The 18,513-nt window shown below is 40.1% G+C and overlaps 1 protein-coding gene across 8 annotated transcripts in view; it reads right to left on the bottom strand.

Moving 5' to 3' along the window:
• The window catches only part of fhod1 (formin homology 2 domain containing 1), a 55,202-nt gene that overhangs the window by 9,004 nt on the left and 27,685 nt on the right, over positions 1-18,513 (bottom strand). Inside the window, exons 4-21 of one of the 8 annotated variants that reach the window (XM_028473146.1) lie at positions 12,725-12,792; positions 12,529-12,634; positions 12,163-12,257; positions 11,955-12,066; positions 11,801-11,895; positions 11,566-11,709; positions 10,015-10,532; positions 9,517-9,624; positions 8,142-8,219; positions 7,874-7,903; positions 6,954-6,980; positions 6,233-6,283; positions 5,411-5,628; positions 5,289-5,327; positions 3,964-4,136; positions 2,019-2,660; positions 987-1,142; positions 731-913 (exon numbers count right to left, since the gene is read on the bottom strand). In XM_028473146.1, the coding sequence (XP_028328947.1) occupies positions 731-913; positions 987-1,142; positions 2,019-2,660; positions 3,964-4,136; positions 5,289-5,327; positions 5,411-5,628; positions 6,233-6,283; positions 6,954-6,980; positions 7,874-7,903; positions 8,142-8,219; positions 9,517-9,624; positions 10,015-10,532; positions 11,566-11,709; positions 11,801-11,895; positions 11,955-12,066; positions 12,163-12,257; positions 12,529-12,634; positions 12,725-12,792 (2,843 nt within the window). The remainder of the gene's footprint in view (positions 1-730; positions 914-986; positions 1,143-2,018; positions 2,661-3,963; positions 4,137-5,288; positions 5,328-5,410; positions 5,629-6,232; positions 6,284-6,953; positions 6,981-7,873; positions 7,904-8,141; positions 8,220-9,516; positions 9,625-10,014; positions 10,533-11,565; positions 11,710-11,800; positions 11,896-11,954; positions 12,067-12,162; positions 12,258-12,528; positions 12,635-12,724; positions 12,793-18,513) is intronic. The other 7 variants (XM_028473155.1, XM_028473164.1, XM_028473188.1 and 4 more) reach the window with 7 other exon arrangements.

The raw sequence follows: 18,513 nt of genomic DNA, 5'->3' as shown, positions 1-18,513 counted from the left end.
AAGTAGAAACAAATAGTTTAAACTGGCATAAAATGGGTGTGACAAATCATGGATGTGGTTAAATTGGCAAAAATAAATTTGACAGAGAAGTGGCTGAAATGGAAGTAATGTAGCAAAAATGCATTAAAAAGAGTGAAAATATGGCAAGAAAAAGTGAGAAAAATAGGTTAAAATATGGTAAGCTTGGTGTAGGTGCAGAAAAAGGGTAAAAATTAACAAAAATTGGCTCTAATTGTTGCTCAAAAATATTCCTAGTTTCTTGAAGGCATCTGGCAAACCCCTCTCAGTGTCTTGATGAAATGAGAGAACACCTTCTCTAACCAACCTCCTTCAACCAGGTTGGGCTCGAGCTTGGCACAGTTGCACTCACATTGGTCAGATAATCTGGACTTTTGGCCTAAATCTGGCATGTAGTGCCAGTGTGAGTGGAAACAAGCGATAAGTAAGTAGGAGATGATAAAAGAAATAAATACACAACAGGAAGGAAGCCAGAGTTCATAGTGTGTGCACAACAAGCAGAAAACCAGTAAAGTGTGACAAAGTCAATGTGAACTCAATCAAGACACTAATGGTGATTAAAATAGATTAAAAACACTGAATGCTTATAAATGGCCTTGAACGCCTCTTTAAAGTCACAAAACACAAAAAACATTTTGAAAGTTTCACAAAAACGAAAAAAAAAGAAATAATACTTTCCACTCAAGATCATGTTTTAGTGACACAGACTGACCTTTTCAAGAATTTCATAGTTCAGCTTGAAGCTCCAGAGCTGTAATCGGGAGGTCAGGGCACTGATGGAGGACAGGCTGAAGAGGAACTGCTCTGCTGACCCCAGAGGAACGTCAGGATTGGACAGCTGAGCCTCCTGGATCTTCTGCTTCTCCTCTTCAGTTGGAATCATGGTCAGGATCTTCTGCTCAGGACAGGAGGAGAAAGTCAAAGAGATGTGAACGACTTCCACAGGAGGTCCAGAGATGTTAACCTACCTCGATGCCTTCTTTGCTGATGGCAAATTCATCCATACTGAGTATGGCGGCCTTGATGACATGGACGGCTGGCAGCACGGTCATCCCGATGTTGATGGCGTTGCTCCTCTTGGGGTCTAAAACATGGAGTTCAGATTTCCTACTTTCCGGGCCTTTCTGCTCAGAGGTGGACACAACGCAGCAGGGTTTGGCCCAATTATAATTGTAATTGGGTAATTGCTAATTTATTACACTTATGGCTTATTATAATTTTAAATGAAAAAAATATGTTGCTGTCGTAATTAAATTGTAATTGAGTTCAGATAATTGACTGACAATTTTTATAGAATTTTCACGACAATTACAATTACAATTATAATTTCATGCAAAACTGGGGAACAATGTTGCAGTTCTATGTACAGTTCTATATGTAGTTAATTATTAAAATACGTTTCATATCAAGCTTTCCCACATTTTACCGTTTTAAAAAAATATAAAGCTCGGGTTATACTGACACAAAAAAGGCTCAGATGCACACACCAAAAATATTAAAACCTATATTTTCATTGATCAAGAAGCCTAACAAGGTAATCAATTGATAGGAAAAAAAATCAGATGATATCTATTTGTTTTTACTGTATTTTACAGCTGATTTAGGACCTGTTATCATAAGAGATGCTAACAGAAAGCTAACACAAGGGGAAAGTTAAATTTTATGAGGTTATTTATTTCAGACTCAGCAATTGTGATTAATTAAAATAAAACTCAAGTATTTGAGAATGTTATTGTAATTGACTTTCTAAGGATGAAAAATAATTGTGATTTAATTGTAATTGGGAAAAATGATGGTCACTGTAATTGTAATTTAATTATAATTGAGCCTGAGTAATTGAAAACAATTGTATTTGAAAAATGTAATTGATGCAGAACCATCACTGCAGCTCTGTCTATTAGACACAGCTGTGAATTCTAATCACATTGCGTATTAGTCTGTAAACAGGACCACAAATAAGGTCCAAGTAGGAGGAAATGGACACAATCTAATGCAGTTACCTTGGTAACGGGCAGCTCTTTGGCTTTGGACTCAAATAGGTGTTCAAGACGTGCCGTGTCTACGTCGACAGAGTCCAGAGACGCCCACACCGTCCCCCGGCCGAAGCGGCACTGGGTGGGGCCGTCTGCCTGCTTTAGCTCCTTCCAGAACAATTTCACCGTTTTCTTCTTCTTCTTCTTCAATGGAGAGGATGAGGAGGGGGGAGGAGGAGCCCCAGGAGGTGGTGGAGGAGGAGGAGGAGCAAAACCTCCAGGTAGCGGAGGTGGGGGAGGAGGAGGAGGAGCAAAACCTCCAGGTAGCGGAGGTGGGGGAGGAGCTATACCACCAGGTAAAGGGGGTGGGGGTGGAGGAGGAGGAGCCACACCTGGGAGAGGAGGAGGAGGAGGGGGTGGAGGAGGTGCACCCAGACCAGAGGAGGCCGAAGAGGAAACAAAGGAGTTTGTGTCCAGGACGTCAATGTCTTCTTCTTCCACGAGGTCTGAAAAGTCCAGGTCTTTGATGCGGAGCGCGGCGGCCTCTGGCGGCTGGTCCCAGGGGTCGGGGGCGGGGCCACCAGGACCCAGTGGGGTCATCTGGGTCGTTTCTAAACGACGAGCGTGGCTCTCCGCATCGAAGCTGCTCTGCTGTCGGAGGAAGCGCGTCTGAAGGGCGGAGCCAAAAGTCAGGTGAAATAAAGAAGTGATTAATTTATCCAATCAGATTTTTTTCTCAATCTAGATCAGCTGCAAATGGCAGGCAGGCATTTATCATTACAACATATATTAGTGATACAGTATATAACAGTGGTTCTCAAACATTTTTTAGCTTAAGTACCCCTTTCTCTTATTTCTGAATTCAAGTACCCCCTTTGTTCGACTGCAAAAGTTTGCTCAGAATACAATGTAAAAACAATTATAGAGCATAGTGATGGAATGAATGAGTAATAACACATTTTTAAGAATTTCATTTTGTAAATAAGTGAATTAAACAGTATTTAGTGCTTCCTGAATAGGTTTTATTTTTTATGGTTTTCATCATTTCCGGTGATCTACCCCCAAAACTGACCCTTGTATTTTCAGTTCATGTTTTAATATTTCTATTATCATTATTATGATTATAATTTTTTAACTAACAATAAACATTACAAAACCCTATTTTAATGCTTTCATATGTAAATTTTCTATTCCCACTCCCCCAAGTACCCTCTGTAGTGCCACCACGTACCCCCATTTGAGAAACACTGATATATAAACTGCATTAATACTTAGCATTGCTGTTTAGCAGTCTGGTTGATTTAAATCAATAACAACATCAGATAAAACTTACTTCTTTAACAACATTTCTACTGAGGAATATGACTGATTAAGACTGTGTGAGGTTGCTTTCATTAATAAAAATAATGTATACATATGTTTTTTTCAATGGAGGGATAATTGTTCACACTAGGCGAGCGCGCTCAGCTGTTAATCCCTATTAAGCATTTTTAGCATTATTTTTCAGTCGTTTCGTTTAGTTATCGATACAATAAATTAGGGAAAACCAATAAAAAACAAATTGGGGAAAATATTAAAATCGGAAGCCCTATTGTCTATATACATGACAGACTTCTGAAAATGAACAACTAACACCAAATAAAATGAGGATTTTCACGTAACACACAATGTTACTTTATGGACAACTTCTCATCTTCTATACGTGCATTTTCCTGTACAGAGTTGCAACTTTACAGGGATTTTAGTAAACTAGTTGAAACTCAATGGCACAAGCTACACTGCAGTCTTACTTTGCTTCTTTGGTAACTTGGAAAAGTTTGCGTATGTGTGCGAGAGGAGGTTTAATCATTGAAGGGAGGTGTCAAACCTTAATGCAGCAAAGTTATCAGTAAATTTGGTTATTTATGAAATGGGGGACTGACGGGTCAGAAGGCGGGGCTTAATTGACCTATAATCATCAGCCTGACCTCACCTTCTGCTCCTCTTTGAGTCGGGCCAAAGCTGCCTGAGCAGAACCTTCTAGACCTTCTAGCTCCACCCTGCGGGAGGCGCTGTTGTCAGCGGGGGGGGCGGCGGGCTCCACTGAGCGCGCTCTGATGTTAGAGAGATGCTCAGAAACATGAACGTGCTCAGGCGCTTGTTCACCTGAGTGGAAGAGAGACAGGATTAGAAAACTGATCATGGGCTCCAAGGATCAAGCTGAGTGGAAACAATCGACAGGAAAGACAACAACAACAACACAAACATTCTAGGCCTGTACTACGAAGCTGGATTTCCTCTATCGAGCTAACTCCCCAGATTAATTCAGTGTATCCTGTACTATGACGCTGGCTAACATCATGCCACGCAAAATCACCATGGTAACTTAGGCTAAACACCTAACCTGGTTGAAACCAGGTTATGAAGTCGATAAGATCTGAGCGATTACAAAAGTCCCGCCTCCTAACCAATCAGTTCTCTTGGAAAATGACCTGCCCTTTGTTTGAGAAAGAAAGAACATTAATAGATAAATGCAATCCTTTCATTTACTGATGACATCTTTTAGGAAAGATATAGATTTACATCTGATGGACTGACCTACACTCAGCTGATGAAGCCTGTGTCAGGCATACTCAGTATGCTAGGATGAATTAAGTCATTCATTCTTTCGTATTCGTACATACGCTATGGTGACAGACAGCATCAGCAGGAAGATACACAGTAAAACAAAGTGCTTTCATCCCAGTGTGTGTGAGATAAATAGAAACACATCTGTGCTGTGATAAAGTGAAACTGATCAGAGCGCTGTCCATTTATCATCCCATGGATTCATATTGTATAATCTCATACGCTTCTTCCTGCCTGTGTTCTTTTCCTCCTGCTTTTTCTGCAGCAACAGTGTTGTTTTTGGTATGAATTATGGATTTTAATTATTATTATTTTCAAACAACTATTCCTTAATTGTGACTAAATTGTTCTACACAGTTTGTCCGTGATTGTGATTGGTCTGACGCTGCAATCTCCACCCCTGTCACTGGAGCACACACACATTCTGTCTGAAACCACCTCGCTTAAGTGAACGTGTTTATATCCTGCTTCGTAGGACAGAGGCTCTCTGACGGTGAATGTTTGGTTAGGTCAAGCCTGGTAACGGAGCGATATCCTGGATATAGTTATCCTGCTTCATAGTACAGGCCCTCAGTGCACATCACTGAACAGACCACTGCGCTTCTGATCAGGCACCTAATCAGAACCATTGTGCTCTGAAAGCATCGTCAGTGATGTCACAGAGTTCATATCTGTTCCGTCTTTTCTTACCCGCCTCCTGCTGGGAATCTGACACACTTCCAGAGGAGCCTGAAGACAAAGACACACACACATTGAGGGAACACGTGCACACACACACACACACGTTAATGGACACATGCACAAGCTCCTACCATGATGCATCTCCTCCTTTGCTTCTTCTTCTTCTTCTTCCTCTTCTTCTTCTTTTTCTTCTTCTTCTTCTTCGTCTTCTTTTAATTCTATTTTTTCTTCTTTGTCTTCCAGCTGGGATGTAGAAGCCCGTTCATTGGACAAATAGGACTGATCGAACTGTTTGCTCCGCCTCTTTTTATCCCACTGAGTCACAGCAAGACTGCGCAGGAAGCTGTCTCTGTAGGAACATCACAGACCAGGTCAGGCCAGGGAGACAGACAAGACGGACCAAGACTGAGAGGGATCAGGTCAGACCAAGGTCAGGCGAAGGTCAGACCAGAAGAAACTATTTCAAAAGGTCAAATGTTTCACTGACCAAGAAAAACAGTGTGTTATTGTCAAACCCACAAACTAGCAGCAATTAGACTGTACCCAGCAACACCCAGCACCCTCAAAGCCAGTTCACAATCCCATCAGGCCAGTAACGCACACACACACGCACGCACGCACACACACACACACATAGAAACAAACAAACTGTGACAGAGCAGCTGGCCAATCAGGAGCCTGTTTATCTCTGATGAAGTCAGCAGGAAGAAACTGTTGGTACCTCGACGATCCCAAAAGAACAAAGAATAACTACAGCTCCCACAATGCACCAGGGTTATCCAATCAGAATGCTTTGAGCTGACCTTGTGATACTGTACTTTGTAAAGTTGTACAAACACAAAGAACAGCACAAAACAAGACACACAATCATTTCCAGCCATGTTTGGATCAATTATCCCAGAGCACCAGCAGACGTCCCAGCTCCCAGCATGCATTTGGGCAGCTGTACTTACGCAAACTTCCTCAGAACTGGCTTGTCAGCATTAGCACTGCTGTCCTCTGAACTGCAGAAACACGCACACACACATTGAAATACAGATATAATACACACACACACACACACACTTATGTACAGACACAAACACACGTGCTCAAGTAAGACAACATGCAACACGTAGTGTAAACACTGTTGACCTTTGACTCCGAACCTGCAGGGTGTCAAAACTCATTTCATCAATTGCTCTCAGGCTGGAGCAGTAAAATAACATTCTGAACAATATGAGATGTCTTAAATATTACACCTTCCACATCACACTGGATCTACAAAGGCTCATAACATTTAACCAAAAACTATGTAAGTATTTTACTTTATAATTAAAACTTGTCAGTATAAATTATTCTTAAATTTACAAACATCTGTGAAGAAATCCGGAACGGACTCATTACACCATAAAAGCTGATAATTAATGTAAAACCTTCTATGAAACAACAATGCTTCGCTTTGTAAATGTCATAAATGTATGAAAAAATAAAACACAGGCTCAGTGCAACAAGAAGCGTTTTGATGTCACCTACTGTTCAGTTCTGGGACTTTGTTACTCAGTCAAAAAAAACGGTAAAAATAAGGAACAGCAATTAAATATTTTTAGTAACTAAATGCTTGCTCCTTCACAATCACCAGCCACACACACACACGCACGGACACACACGGAGGAAGATGACCTGAATACTTACCAGAACACCTGGTCTTCATCCCAGGTGCTGAAGGAGGAAAAAGGAGGACAAAACCAGAGGATGAAAAAGGAGGAGATGAAAATAAGGGCGAGAGAACGTCAGTTTATAAGTAGGAAAGTAAGAGACAAACGCACATATACACACACACGCACTATAAATAGATTATGCACAAACAATGTATTTAGGAACAGAAGACTTTGAAAACACAACTAGAAGCTAGAAGTTTATCATTTCAAAAAAGCTTCATCGAACACACAAGAGTCCAGATTTCATGAAGGCAACACAAACTTAACCAGAGGAAGAAACATAGACAAGACAGTCACCCCAAAGCGTTTCAAACATGAACGATTTTAATTTAGAATAAAATATGATTTAAAGTCATGATTGACCAATTATTAATTAGTTTATTTTGTTCACAAATTTGTTTTACCTGAATTAAATAGGCGAGTAGATCAACACATTATTAAAGGCATTAAAACGATCCAGAGAGGAACTTAAATTAAATCATTGGAAGCAGGAAATTATCCAAAAATCCAGATCCAAACCAGTCAAAATATGACTCAGAGTCCCAGTAAACTACTTAGGTTGAGAAAGGTGAAATGGATCCAACTACAAACATCTGCTTTACAGTCACCAGCCATTACATTATGACCTACTCCTGCCCTAAGATTGAGTCATTGTTTGTGTAATGGAGAAGCGTTGCCATGGATACGGACTTCTTCAGTCCTTTGAGCCTGTTGATTCAGACTCACAAACTAACTTTGACCTCCTTTTTTAGATCATAATGTAATGACTGGTCAGTTTAGGAGAAGAAACAACAAAGTTTCCGTTAAAGGCATTGGGAAACGATGGAGACCTGAATCAAAAAAAACCCCCAAAATCCTCCAGATTAAAAGAAAGTGAGGAGATGTGGATGTTACCGAGAAATGATCAAAACTGGAGATTTCATCCTGAAACGACACATACGAACAAATCAAAATGATGAATGATCTCCAAATCTGATCCAGACTACAATGACAGGAAGTCCAGAGACCGATCCAGACCTCACCCGAGTCCAACACATCCTTTTATGACTCCACACAGGATTCTGAGTAGATTCTATGGTTGTATATTCAACAAGTACACAAAGCCACACAATAATGGTGGCTCATGCTGCTGCCATGGTAACCGCGGGTCAGCATCACTCACTTGAAACTGGACTTGGATTCGGTCCTGGAGAGAGGCTCATGGGACACGTACTGAGGAGACTCCGGCGATGTTGGGCTGCTACACATCCAATATGTAACCATGTAGAAACACAGACACAAAGTGTTAAAAGGACAATTTTAGAGGAAAAATAATTAAGCAATATCGCACAAGAGGACACAGAAGAATGCTGTTGTGCTGAAATATCAGTATTCTAACTAATTTGGTTGTAATCACACCAGTGCTAATATTTCAGCTCAAAAGCTCAACCTCGAGTGTGATATTGCTTTTATACAACTTAATTTTATTAGTTAACAGTAATAAGTCACAAGAGATTATGATTTGTTTGTTTATTTAATCATTTGGTTCCACCAAAAAAAAATGTTGTGGAGAGCACACTACGTTCACACTGCAGGAAACTGCGACCCAAATCTGATTTTTTTGCCCATATGTGAGCTGTATCCGATCTGATAAAGACAGTCTAAATAACACAATTCTGATTTTTTCAAATCCAACCCAGGCACTTTTATATGTGGTCCTGAATCCGATTCATATCCGATTTTTGGCAATGCGACTGCAGTCTGGACGTCCGAGACGTTTTCTATCTGACTCCTACGTCATCACCATCCAAACTGTCTGCTGTACAGATGTAGCAGTCATCGCAGCAAATGGCAAGAGCGATGAACCTGGCTCTCTTCTTTTTGCTGACTTCTGTTGGAAAAAAAATTTCTCAGCTCGAAACACAGTCCTACCATGGATGCTTCCAGATTTACTTCAGTTAACACCGTGAGGTCATGGGTCACCTTAGGACTTCTTCAGTGCATGCGCGTCACTTGAGAGTAGCATTCCGTTCATACTCCAAACTGACTGAAGACGCATTTAATATGTAATATAAATGACGACACACACAAAAAAATCAAATTTTTTGAAAAAATCGGAATTGTGCTTTAAGACCTGCAGTGTAAACATAGTGATGTATTGTGTAGTTAGCCCAAGATGTAACGGTAATTAACGGTATCTAGATCAGTTGTACAGAACAGTGATATGATCCATAGGAATTCCCGATGCTGTTTTTACTCTATATCAGCACTCTTGGAATGTCTGTTGTCCAATCAAATGTCTTGGTCGGAACTACCTGTTGTATAATGTATCATAAACTTGTATTATAATGTTTTATTGTAATATAAATAGAGAGAAGAGAGTGGTGGAGCAGCAGCTGAGGGTAGAGGCAGGTTGGGGGAGAATAGAGAGTTAAAGGAAAAGGAGACCTAGGACAAGGTTTGCAGAGACAGCAGAGAGGGAGAGGAATGGTTCATTCTGCAGTGTCTGTGATCAGCCTGTGGGGGGCGCAGCAGTCCCTCCTGTGGGTGGTACAGACCTGTTGGTGGGTGACAGATCTTCACTGATGGAGCTGGCTTTAGAGAAAAGCCGTGACTTCCTGCCCAGACCCAAAGCCGACATGTGGTGGCTGAGGAAAGAGCGACTCCTGGGGGTCAGAAGGTGCAACAGCAGGCGGAGAATTGCACAGGAAAGGAAGAAAACACCAAAGTAGTTGATCAGTGACAGATTTACCCAAACACCAGGACATGCGGGGCGGGGGGGGGGGGGGGGGGGGGGGGTCACCACAGGACCACTTCAGAGTGAGAAAAAAAAGGTTTTATGGGAGGATATTCAACCGTTCCATGAAAAAAGGATCAGGCAGGAGTACAACAGTTCCCATCCCATCATCACTTCAATCTCCATTTAAATGAAAAGTCTCTGCTAACATGCTTTGCATTATATTGTGTGGTTTAAAGCTAAACAAATGACGGCCCACCATTGATCCGATATTGGCCCGATTTAAAACCACATGGCTTGTCATGCAGACTGAACTCACGGACTGGGTGAAGTCCTCGTGGTGTTCTCCATGGTCGTGGACTCGTTAGAGACTGTGCGGAAAAGCAGAGGAGACCCCGTCTGGGACTCTGAGGGGCTGGAGGTGGAGCTACTGACATCTGAGATCAGTGGGGATGAAGACCTGCTACCAAGCGCCGCCGGCGGGCTGGGAGGGATGATGGGGGAGGAGGGAGGATGAGAGGGAAAAGTGGAGAGGACGGGAGGAGGAATGGGAGAGACGACTGGAGATGATGGATGTTGAGGTGGAGACGTGGAGAATGCGGGAGGAGGAGGGACGGGAGAGGCCGGAACGCTGGGCGAGGACGGAGAGAAGCTAGGAGGAGCGGGGGAGGTGCAGGGGGAGGAGCCTCTCGAGGAGGCGAGGAGGTCCGGAAGGTTCTGATTGGATGAGCGACGACGAGACCTCGCTTCCTGATCCCCCGTGGCCAACTTTCTTCTTTCTTTACGAAGGTACGGAGACGGTTCATCCATGTCCCCGTCCTCGGCCCTCAGAGCCGTCTGTGAGGAGACACACAGGGACAGTGCTGTTAGTTTAGTTTTATTTATTTATTCTGACGTTCGACAAGAAATAGGAAGAAGACAAGGTCCGACCAACATTCTTCACCACTAACAACTGCAAAACCCAATGAAATAAACTAAATAGACAATACAAATAAATGTTCCAATCGAGCAATTAGGAAAAACAGAACAAAAACAAACAAAATGAACATGCGCCAGAAACATCTGTTTGTCTTTTAGCTCTCAGTTGTTGTTTGTGTTGTTTTTCTAACACTATTGATTATGTCCGTCTCTTGTTTCATCACTGCCACTATTGGTTCTATCTGATGTTCATGTAAAAGGGTTGGGGTCAATTATAATTGTAATCACGTAATTGACGATTAATTACAATTTCAGCGTAATTATAATTGTAATATTAAAAATCTTTTGCTGTCGTAATTTTGATTAAATTGTAATTGAGTTTAGATAATTGACTTTGTAATTGTATTTGCCATGAAAATTTTACAAAAATTGTAATTTTAATTCATTTTCAGTTTTACCCAAAACTGGCCAACCATGTTTCAGTTCTATGTACAGTTGTACACATATGTAGTTAACAATTATTTTACCGTTTTAAAAAAATTGAAATCAAGATGTATACAGACACAAAAAAACCTCAGACGCCCACACCAAATAAATGAAAACCTCTATTTTCATTAATTAGGAAGCCTAACAAGATAAACAAAAGACAGGAAAGAAATCTGAAGATAGATATTTGTTTTTAGTGTATTTTACAGCTGGTATTAGGACCAGTTATCATAAAAGATGCTAACATAAAGCTAACAACAGGAAGGTTAACGTTTATTAGGTTATTTATTTCAGGCTCAGTAATTGTGATAAATTGTAATTGAAATTTAGTAATTGAGATCGTAATTGTATTTTACTTTGAGGATAAAAAATAATTGTAATTGAACATAGGTAATTGTAACTGAAAAAGGTAATTGACCCCATCCCTGTCAGATACCATTGTTGTTGGTTTGGTTCCTGTGTTTACCTCGTAGATGGTAAACTGGGCCCTGACGCTGGGCTCATTGGTTTGGTTGTTAAGGTGTTTGTGGACGATGGTTTCCATGCCGAGCTGCTCCAGGCTGTCGGTCACGTCGTAGAATGAGTCCTGGTCGGGCAGCACGGCCAGGGTCTGACACACGCACAAACACACACACACACAAACGTGAGGGGGTTGTTTACCACACACACCGTTTGTGTTACCATGCGGAGTCTTTGTTTACCTTGTTGATGAGCGTCATTGCAAACATGAGCAGCTCTGTGTCAGAACCGTTTTTCTCCTCCAGGACCTCCATCAAGTAACTCCAAGGTTTCACACCTGCAACACATCAGTGTGTCACGGCGACGGTTAATCCACAGAGGTGCGTGTGTGTGTACCTCTGCTTGTGTCCACCATGTTGATGGCTTGGATCAGCAGAGGGCTGTTGGACTCGGCGTATTCGATGAAGACGATGAGCAGCTTCAGAGACGTTTTCACTACCAGACGTGACTGCGTGGACACACACACACACACACAAACACAGACTTAGACGCACAAACAAACACACAACTGTTTGTGCCTGTGTGTCGCTGCTGATGGACTCACCAGACTTCCAATCAACGTGTAGAGCCACTGCACGGTCTCGTTGTGCTTTATTACTCCGTTCATCCCGTCCACGAACAGCATGATCTGACTGAGAGCTGAAACAGGTTCAGAGGAGCCATCAGTGCCAACCGGAGAGGAAGAAGACCAAGAAGAAGAGCAAGAAGAAGAAGGACAAGGACAAGGACAGAAACAAGGACAAGAACAAGGACAAGAAAAAGGACAAGAACAAGAACAACAAGAAGAGCAACAAGAACAACAAGAAGAGCGACAAGAACAAGAAGAACAAGAACAAGAACATCAGCCAGAAGAAAAAGAAGAACAATAAGAAGAACAAGAACAAGAAGCCTGGGCCGCTACAGTATGTACCCCTCAGGATGTAGTTCTGATAGTTATGATCAGCCTCTGCTCCAACTTTTATGAAACATGTCAAACCCTCAGACGCCACAAACTCTGGGACCAGGTCTTTGTCATCCTGTCAGGTAAAAAAAAAAAACACCCAAGGCTCAGGTGTGGAAATGTGAAGCTGCCTCTCAACACATTTATTATTGGACTGGACACTAACCTGAAAGAGCTGTTTGAGTGAGAAGAGGGAGCGGCGCAGCTCGGGACCTTGAGTGTTTAACAGCTTCTCTGAAACACAGAAACAAGATGGGTCAGTCCTGGTCCAGGACCAGCCAGGACAATTCCATGACTCTACGGGCTTCCCTCTGTCAGGGATTCTGCTGCTACGTCCTGTTTGCCATCATCAGAGGTTGCGACCTCAAGTTTGCGTCAGGAAAACAGAAACATGTCCGAACAAAAGAAGAAGAGGACAGGAAAGACCAGAAAAAGACTGGACAAGGGTCAGCTCAGGGCTGACAGCACTGAAACCAAAATGAGAACCATCCGTCTATTTGACAGCATGTTAAAGGAAAAGTCCAGAACCATTCCAAACAACAAAACTAAAAGTAAGAAACTATAGTATTAATGAAAGAAAATAAAAAACAAAGACAAAAACACAACAGTAGCTGAAAAATGAAGACATAGTGTAGGCCTGATAGATCAAGTTTGTTTTAATCTCCACTGTAAACACTCTCTTATTTACATTGTCAGAAAAGTTTGGCACATTGCATTGTGGGATGTGAAGTCCCGTACAATTTATGATTAAAATGACTGTAGGAAAATTGTGAGCCTCTGCAATTATTGTGAAGTTTCATAGAATTGGCAACTTTAAAGGGACTGAGCTACCTACAACTGAAATATTTAGCAATTTCCGTCCTTATTGCTTTATCCTGCAGGTCCTATTGGATGTTCTAAAGAATTGGATTTGTCCCCCGGGCCTAGAGTTTGACATATGTGCAACACACGGTTTGAATATGGTCATTTTTCTTTTGTGCAAAACTATCCCAGTGGCTGCATCTGATGCAGGGCTATATCGACCCAGTTTGACATATTAATCTTTAAAGAGTAATTTACCATTTAGCTCAGTTCTCAGATCTGTTACTGAATTCACAGTGTATAAACTCAGCGTATTGAACTGAAGCAAACATTATAGTCATCAGAAGATGGCCAAACAAGAACAGGATTGAGGAATGAATGAATTTAATCAGTTTTAATCAGCTTAACTGAAACCATACAAAATGTGGGACTGATATGAAAGAAAGTCTTCGTGCTTAGTGCAGAGGAATAAGTTTAGAGATGAAAACTACCTAGTCTGCTCTCACACCCTCCGACGGCATTTCACTGAACGCTGCAAGATTCTGAAAATCAGCATCAACACGAGGAGCCGAGTCAGCAGAACATTGTGTATTTTTCTCGTCAATTTGAGTATTTTCGTTGTCATTTTGTGTATTAATGTAGACAATTTGTTTGTCAGGAGTCATTTTGTGTGTTTTTGGAATCATTTCGAGTCATTGTGGAGTCATACTGTGTCTTTTTGTTGACATTTTGCGGTTTTGTCATTGTTTTGTGGGTTATTGTAGTTGTTTTTTTGTGTTGTTTTTAGACATTTTCTACACATTTTTGTATGTATTAAATCATTTTGTGTTATTTTCTGTCCTATTGTGTGTTTTTGGAGTTATTTTGTGTACTTGTGTTGTCATGTTGTTGTGTATTTATGTGGAATATCAGTATGTCAGGAGTCATTCTATGTGTTTTTCTGTCTTACTGTGTGTTTTTGAGTCATTTTGTGAGTTTTTGGAGTCATTTAGGAAACGTATTGTGTATTATTGTCGAGATATTGTGGTTTTGTCATTGCTTTATGGATTATTTGAATTATTTTGTGTGTTTTTGTAGTCATTTTCTAGATATTTTGTTGTAGATTTGTATATCTGGAGTCATTTTGTGTAGTTTTCTGTCCTATTGTGTGTTCTTGGAGTTATTTTGTGTACCTCTATTATCATATCATACTTATGCAGAACATTTTTATGTCTGTGTGTTTTTCTGTTTTACTGTGTATTTTTGGAGTCGTTTTGTTTTTTTTGAGTCATCTTTTATGTTTTTGGAGTCATTTTGTAGTCGTATTGTGTATTTTTGTCGACACATTGTGGTTTAGTCATTGCTTTGTGGATAATTAGATTTATTTTGTGTGTTTTTGTAGACATTTATTTTACACATTTTTGTTGTAATGTTGTATGTTTGGAGTAATTTTCTCTAGTTCTGTCCTTTTGTGTTTTTTAAGAGTTATTTTGTGTCCTTTTTGGAGGAAGGCGTACAAAATTAAAGTGAGAGCCGTATGTGGCCCGCGGAGGGACAGAAATGAAAACTTAGGGCCACGTAGGAACACAGACGAATAAACAATAGTGATCAAACCTAATAAACACATCCCCTTCAGTGTGTAACAAGTAACTTTAGAACCAAGTCTGTCCATTTCACTTAAGTCGTAAAATCAATTTAAGACTTTACTCCCTGTCTTTTCCTGTATACCAAACACACAAGCAGCAACACATGTGCACACGCACAGACAGACGTTCCTTGATTAATAGATAATAGATCATTCTCTCTGTAGCCTCTGGCCTCCTCAACTATTGACTGCAGTGGGTCATATGAGCTGCAGCACGCCTCTATAACTAACCTGGTTGTCAGTGTACTGATTATCTAATCTTTTCCAATATAATAAAAGATTAGCTTGAGACTCACCCAAAGAGCAGAGATGGGCTCAAAGGTCTAACGTCCCACTTCAGTTTGGCTACAGTTTTAAATGCTAATGATTGCAAAAAAATGTATTTCATTTAATTTCACCTCAACATGTGACATCAGGGGTAAATCTAATAGCTAGAAACATAAAAAAAAAAACACACAAAATGATGACACAATCTGTTATAAAAAAAAAACAGACTATGGTAAGAAAGTCTATCCCATAAACTATACATGCTCCATATGTGCAGTGAAAATACACACAGTAGTTGAATAAATAAATAAGTTACATTCCTCAGGATGAGCATAGTCGTGTTGTGACGCTCTATTGGTCAATCGCTCCACACCTGCTTTGAGCCAACATGGCCGCTATCCAGCTCCAGTTTCCTACTGACATCTGAGAGCGTCTCAGGGATCACGCCGAGCTAAAATAATTCAATGATGGAAGCAAAGACCAGCTGGGGATTCCTGGGTCCTGACAGAGATCCTGATTATAGAAGGATCAACATCACAACAGAGACACTGCAACAGTTTGAAGTGGTTCCCATGAAACACGAGTCTCACCTATAAAGGGTGTCAGAAAAATAATTGATTTGCGATACATCGCAATATTTCACCACACTATTATCATATTGATCCAATATATGTCTAAATCAATTTTTTTTAATCATGTTTTAAGTAAATAAAAAAAAACATTTCATTACATAGCATGTAAACGCCAGGTGACTAGGTGTCAGTGAACCACATCAGACCTAGTTAAACTACCTCACTCACAGGATGGTGGCGTGCGTTAGTGCAGCGGCTCTTCGCTGCTGAACCTTTTATTCCGACAGACTTTTACGGTACCTTATATTGTTTTTTATGATGACTGTATCTGTTTGGCTTGAATCTTTGAAGTGTAGTTGAATGTTGTTGGGAGGGGCATGTGCAATTTTTTGTACTTGTCCAATGACAATAAAATGATTCTGTTCTATTCACTCTTTAATGCATTTTAGCTTGGAAGATGATTGCAATTTATTCATATAAAACCTACTGGGCACTTTTATAGATGTATTTGGTAACTTTTTTGTATAGCATTTAAGAACTTGGAATCAGAATCTGTTATAGAAGCAAAAATATGATGTATATGTATATATACTGTACATATGAGCTAAAATGACAGTTTGATAAACATACCACTTTTAATATTGGTACTTGAATTACAGTAAGTTACCATTTATCAGTACTTATTCTCACAAGTTAAAAAAAAATGAAATTGTATATATATATATATATATATATATATATATACAAATAAAATTGTATTTCATATCATTCTGTACTTGTAATGGTGAAATGTGTAATTATTGATATCGTGATGTATATCATATTGTTTAGTATTGGGATATCGGGATACATTGTATCGCAACATGCTAATGTTGAAATGCATCGTATAGTTTAATTCATGATAATGCACACCCCTATCACCTATGGCGATGAGCTCAAAGAACGAGGTTGTGATACAAGCATCTGAAAAGAGTTTTTTCTGCAGGGCTTAGCTCTAGAGATAGAGTGAGGAGCTCAAAGTAGAGATGCTGCTCCTCCGTGTTAAAAACAGCCAGCTGGGAGGAGAGTGGAGGTGGCCGAGGAGTGAAGCGTCTGGGCTTCTCTACTGAGGATGATGCCTCCACAAACCGGTGGCAGCTGATGGAATGGAACGTATCTGTATATACAAAACAATTAGTTCTATTGCTCATAAATGAGATGCTTTTACACAACATTGCATCTTTTATTAATCATTGATTTTATAATGTCTTGTAAAATATTTAAAATATATTAAAGCTATAGAATAAAAAAAAGTCTTGTTTTTTGTGAGGTATGACTAGGGCTGGGGAATATGTTAAGATTCAAGATTTATCAAGGTTTCTATTTTGGTTATTGTAATATTGCCTGTAACAATACATTTCAATCTAAGAATGTGTCCTAACCCAGGCCTTTCCGTTAATAAGCCACACTACAGAACTCACTCAGACGTGCTGTCCCTTACAGGAGAAAAAGCCAAAACTTGTTCATATGTGCAGCTGTTTGATAATAAATGTGCCTCTGTGGCAATTTTCATCAGCAAATTTAACCCTGAATGGTTTTTCTCGTAAGACTTTATCGAGTTAAAAATATCAAAATTTGTATCGTACGTCATCATTTTGAGAAAAAATATCAACATATGAATTTTGGTCCATATGGCCCAGCCCTATTAATATGACAGACACGTTCAAAAGCTGTTCTATCTATATCTGAGTGGTGCTATACGTAATCCAGGCTGCATGCTAACCACAGATCCATGTGACTTCCTATTGACTGATCGACGCTTCCCGAGGAGGAAACAGCTCTGATGTCTATACGCTAGGTCACATGGGCCATGTTCCTCTCTGAGCGACGACTGAATAGATTCACGACTCCCTAAACGGTCAGATAAACTTTGGAGAGGCATTTCCTGTTGGTGCTTAGAAGACTTCCTGTCATCCTTCAGACTGTGTGACACACGTTGGGGAGCACGCGTCTTCTTGCCTTGTACAACATTGGTCACAAGAGAGAAAATACCACAAATAGCAGGAACTGCAATCGAGACTGAAACTCAGTGTTTTGGGAGGCAGTGAACACATCGTCAGCGCCGTGTTCACTTTTCCTTTCAGATCGTAGGAAAAATGAGTGTTGGAGCATTTTGTCCAGTGTCTATTTCATTATTTTTTGATAACAAACTTAAAGTCCTATAATTAGTAAAGTATTAGCTGGAGATGGGCAATATGATCGGCCCACCAATATTAGGCATAAAATGTAAAATCGGACGACAGATAAAAACTGACATAGGGCTGGGCAAAAAAAAAATCGATTTACAATCGATTAATCAAATTTTTATTTAAAAATTATTTTTTTTTTATTTCCCATCACAAGTTTTTTCTGACTTTTTTGCGTTCCAATGTGAGCCAGCCCCCTCTTTGTTTACATTTGTTTACCCTTTGAGTAGGCTATATGTGTGCCACGGGCATGTTAATGTTTAATTCACACTATGCTGAGATGCTAAGGGAAGAGTTTATTATTTTCTTTCATTGTAATGTTATATATTATAAAATATGTACTTGCACTTTTGCTTAAATCTGAGTTAAAGCTTTTAATTGTTGACTGACTCATTTACTTTTTATTTTGGGATTATTCTCTGCATTTAAACTCTTGAGGACAATCATAGCAATAAAGTTGCACTTT

This window comes from Gouania willdenowi, chromosome 3 (assembly GCF_900634775.1).
Source record: "Gouania willdenowi chromosome 3, fGouWil2.1, whole genome shotgun sequence".
Classification (NCBI taxonomy): domain Eukaryota; kingdom Metazoa; phylum Chordata; class Actinopteri; order Blenniiformes; family Gobiesocidae; genus Gouania; species Gouania willdenowi.
The sequence above is the reverse complement of the archived record's forward strand: the minus strand, read 5'-3'. Positions and strand labels throughout refer to the sequence as shown.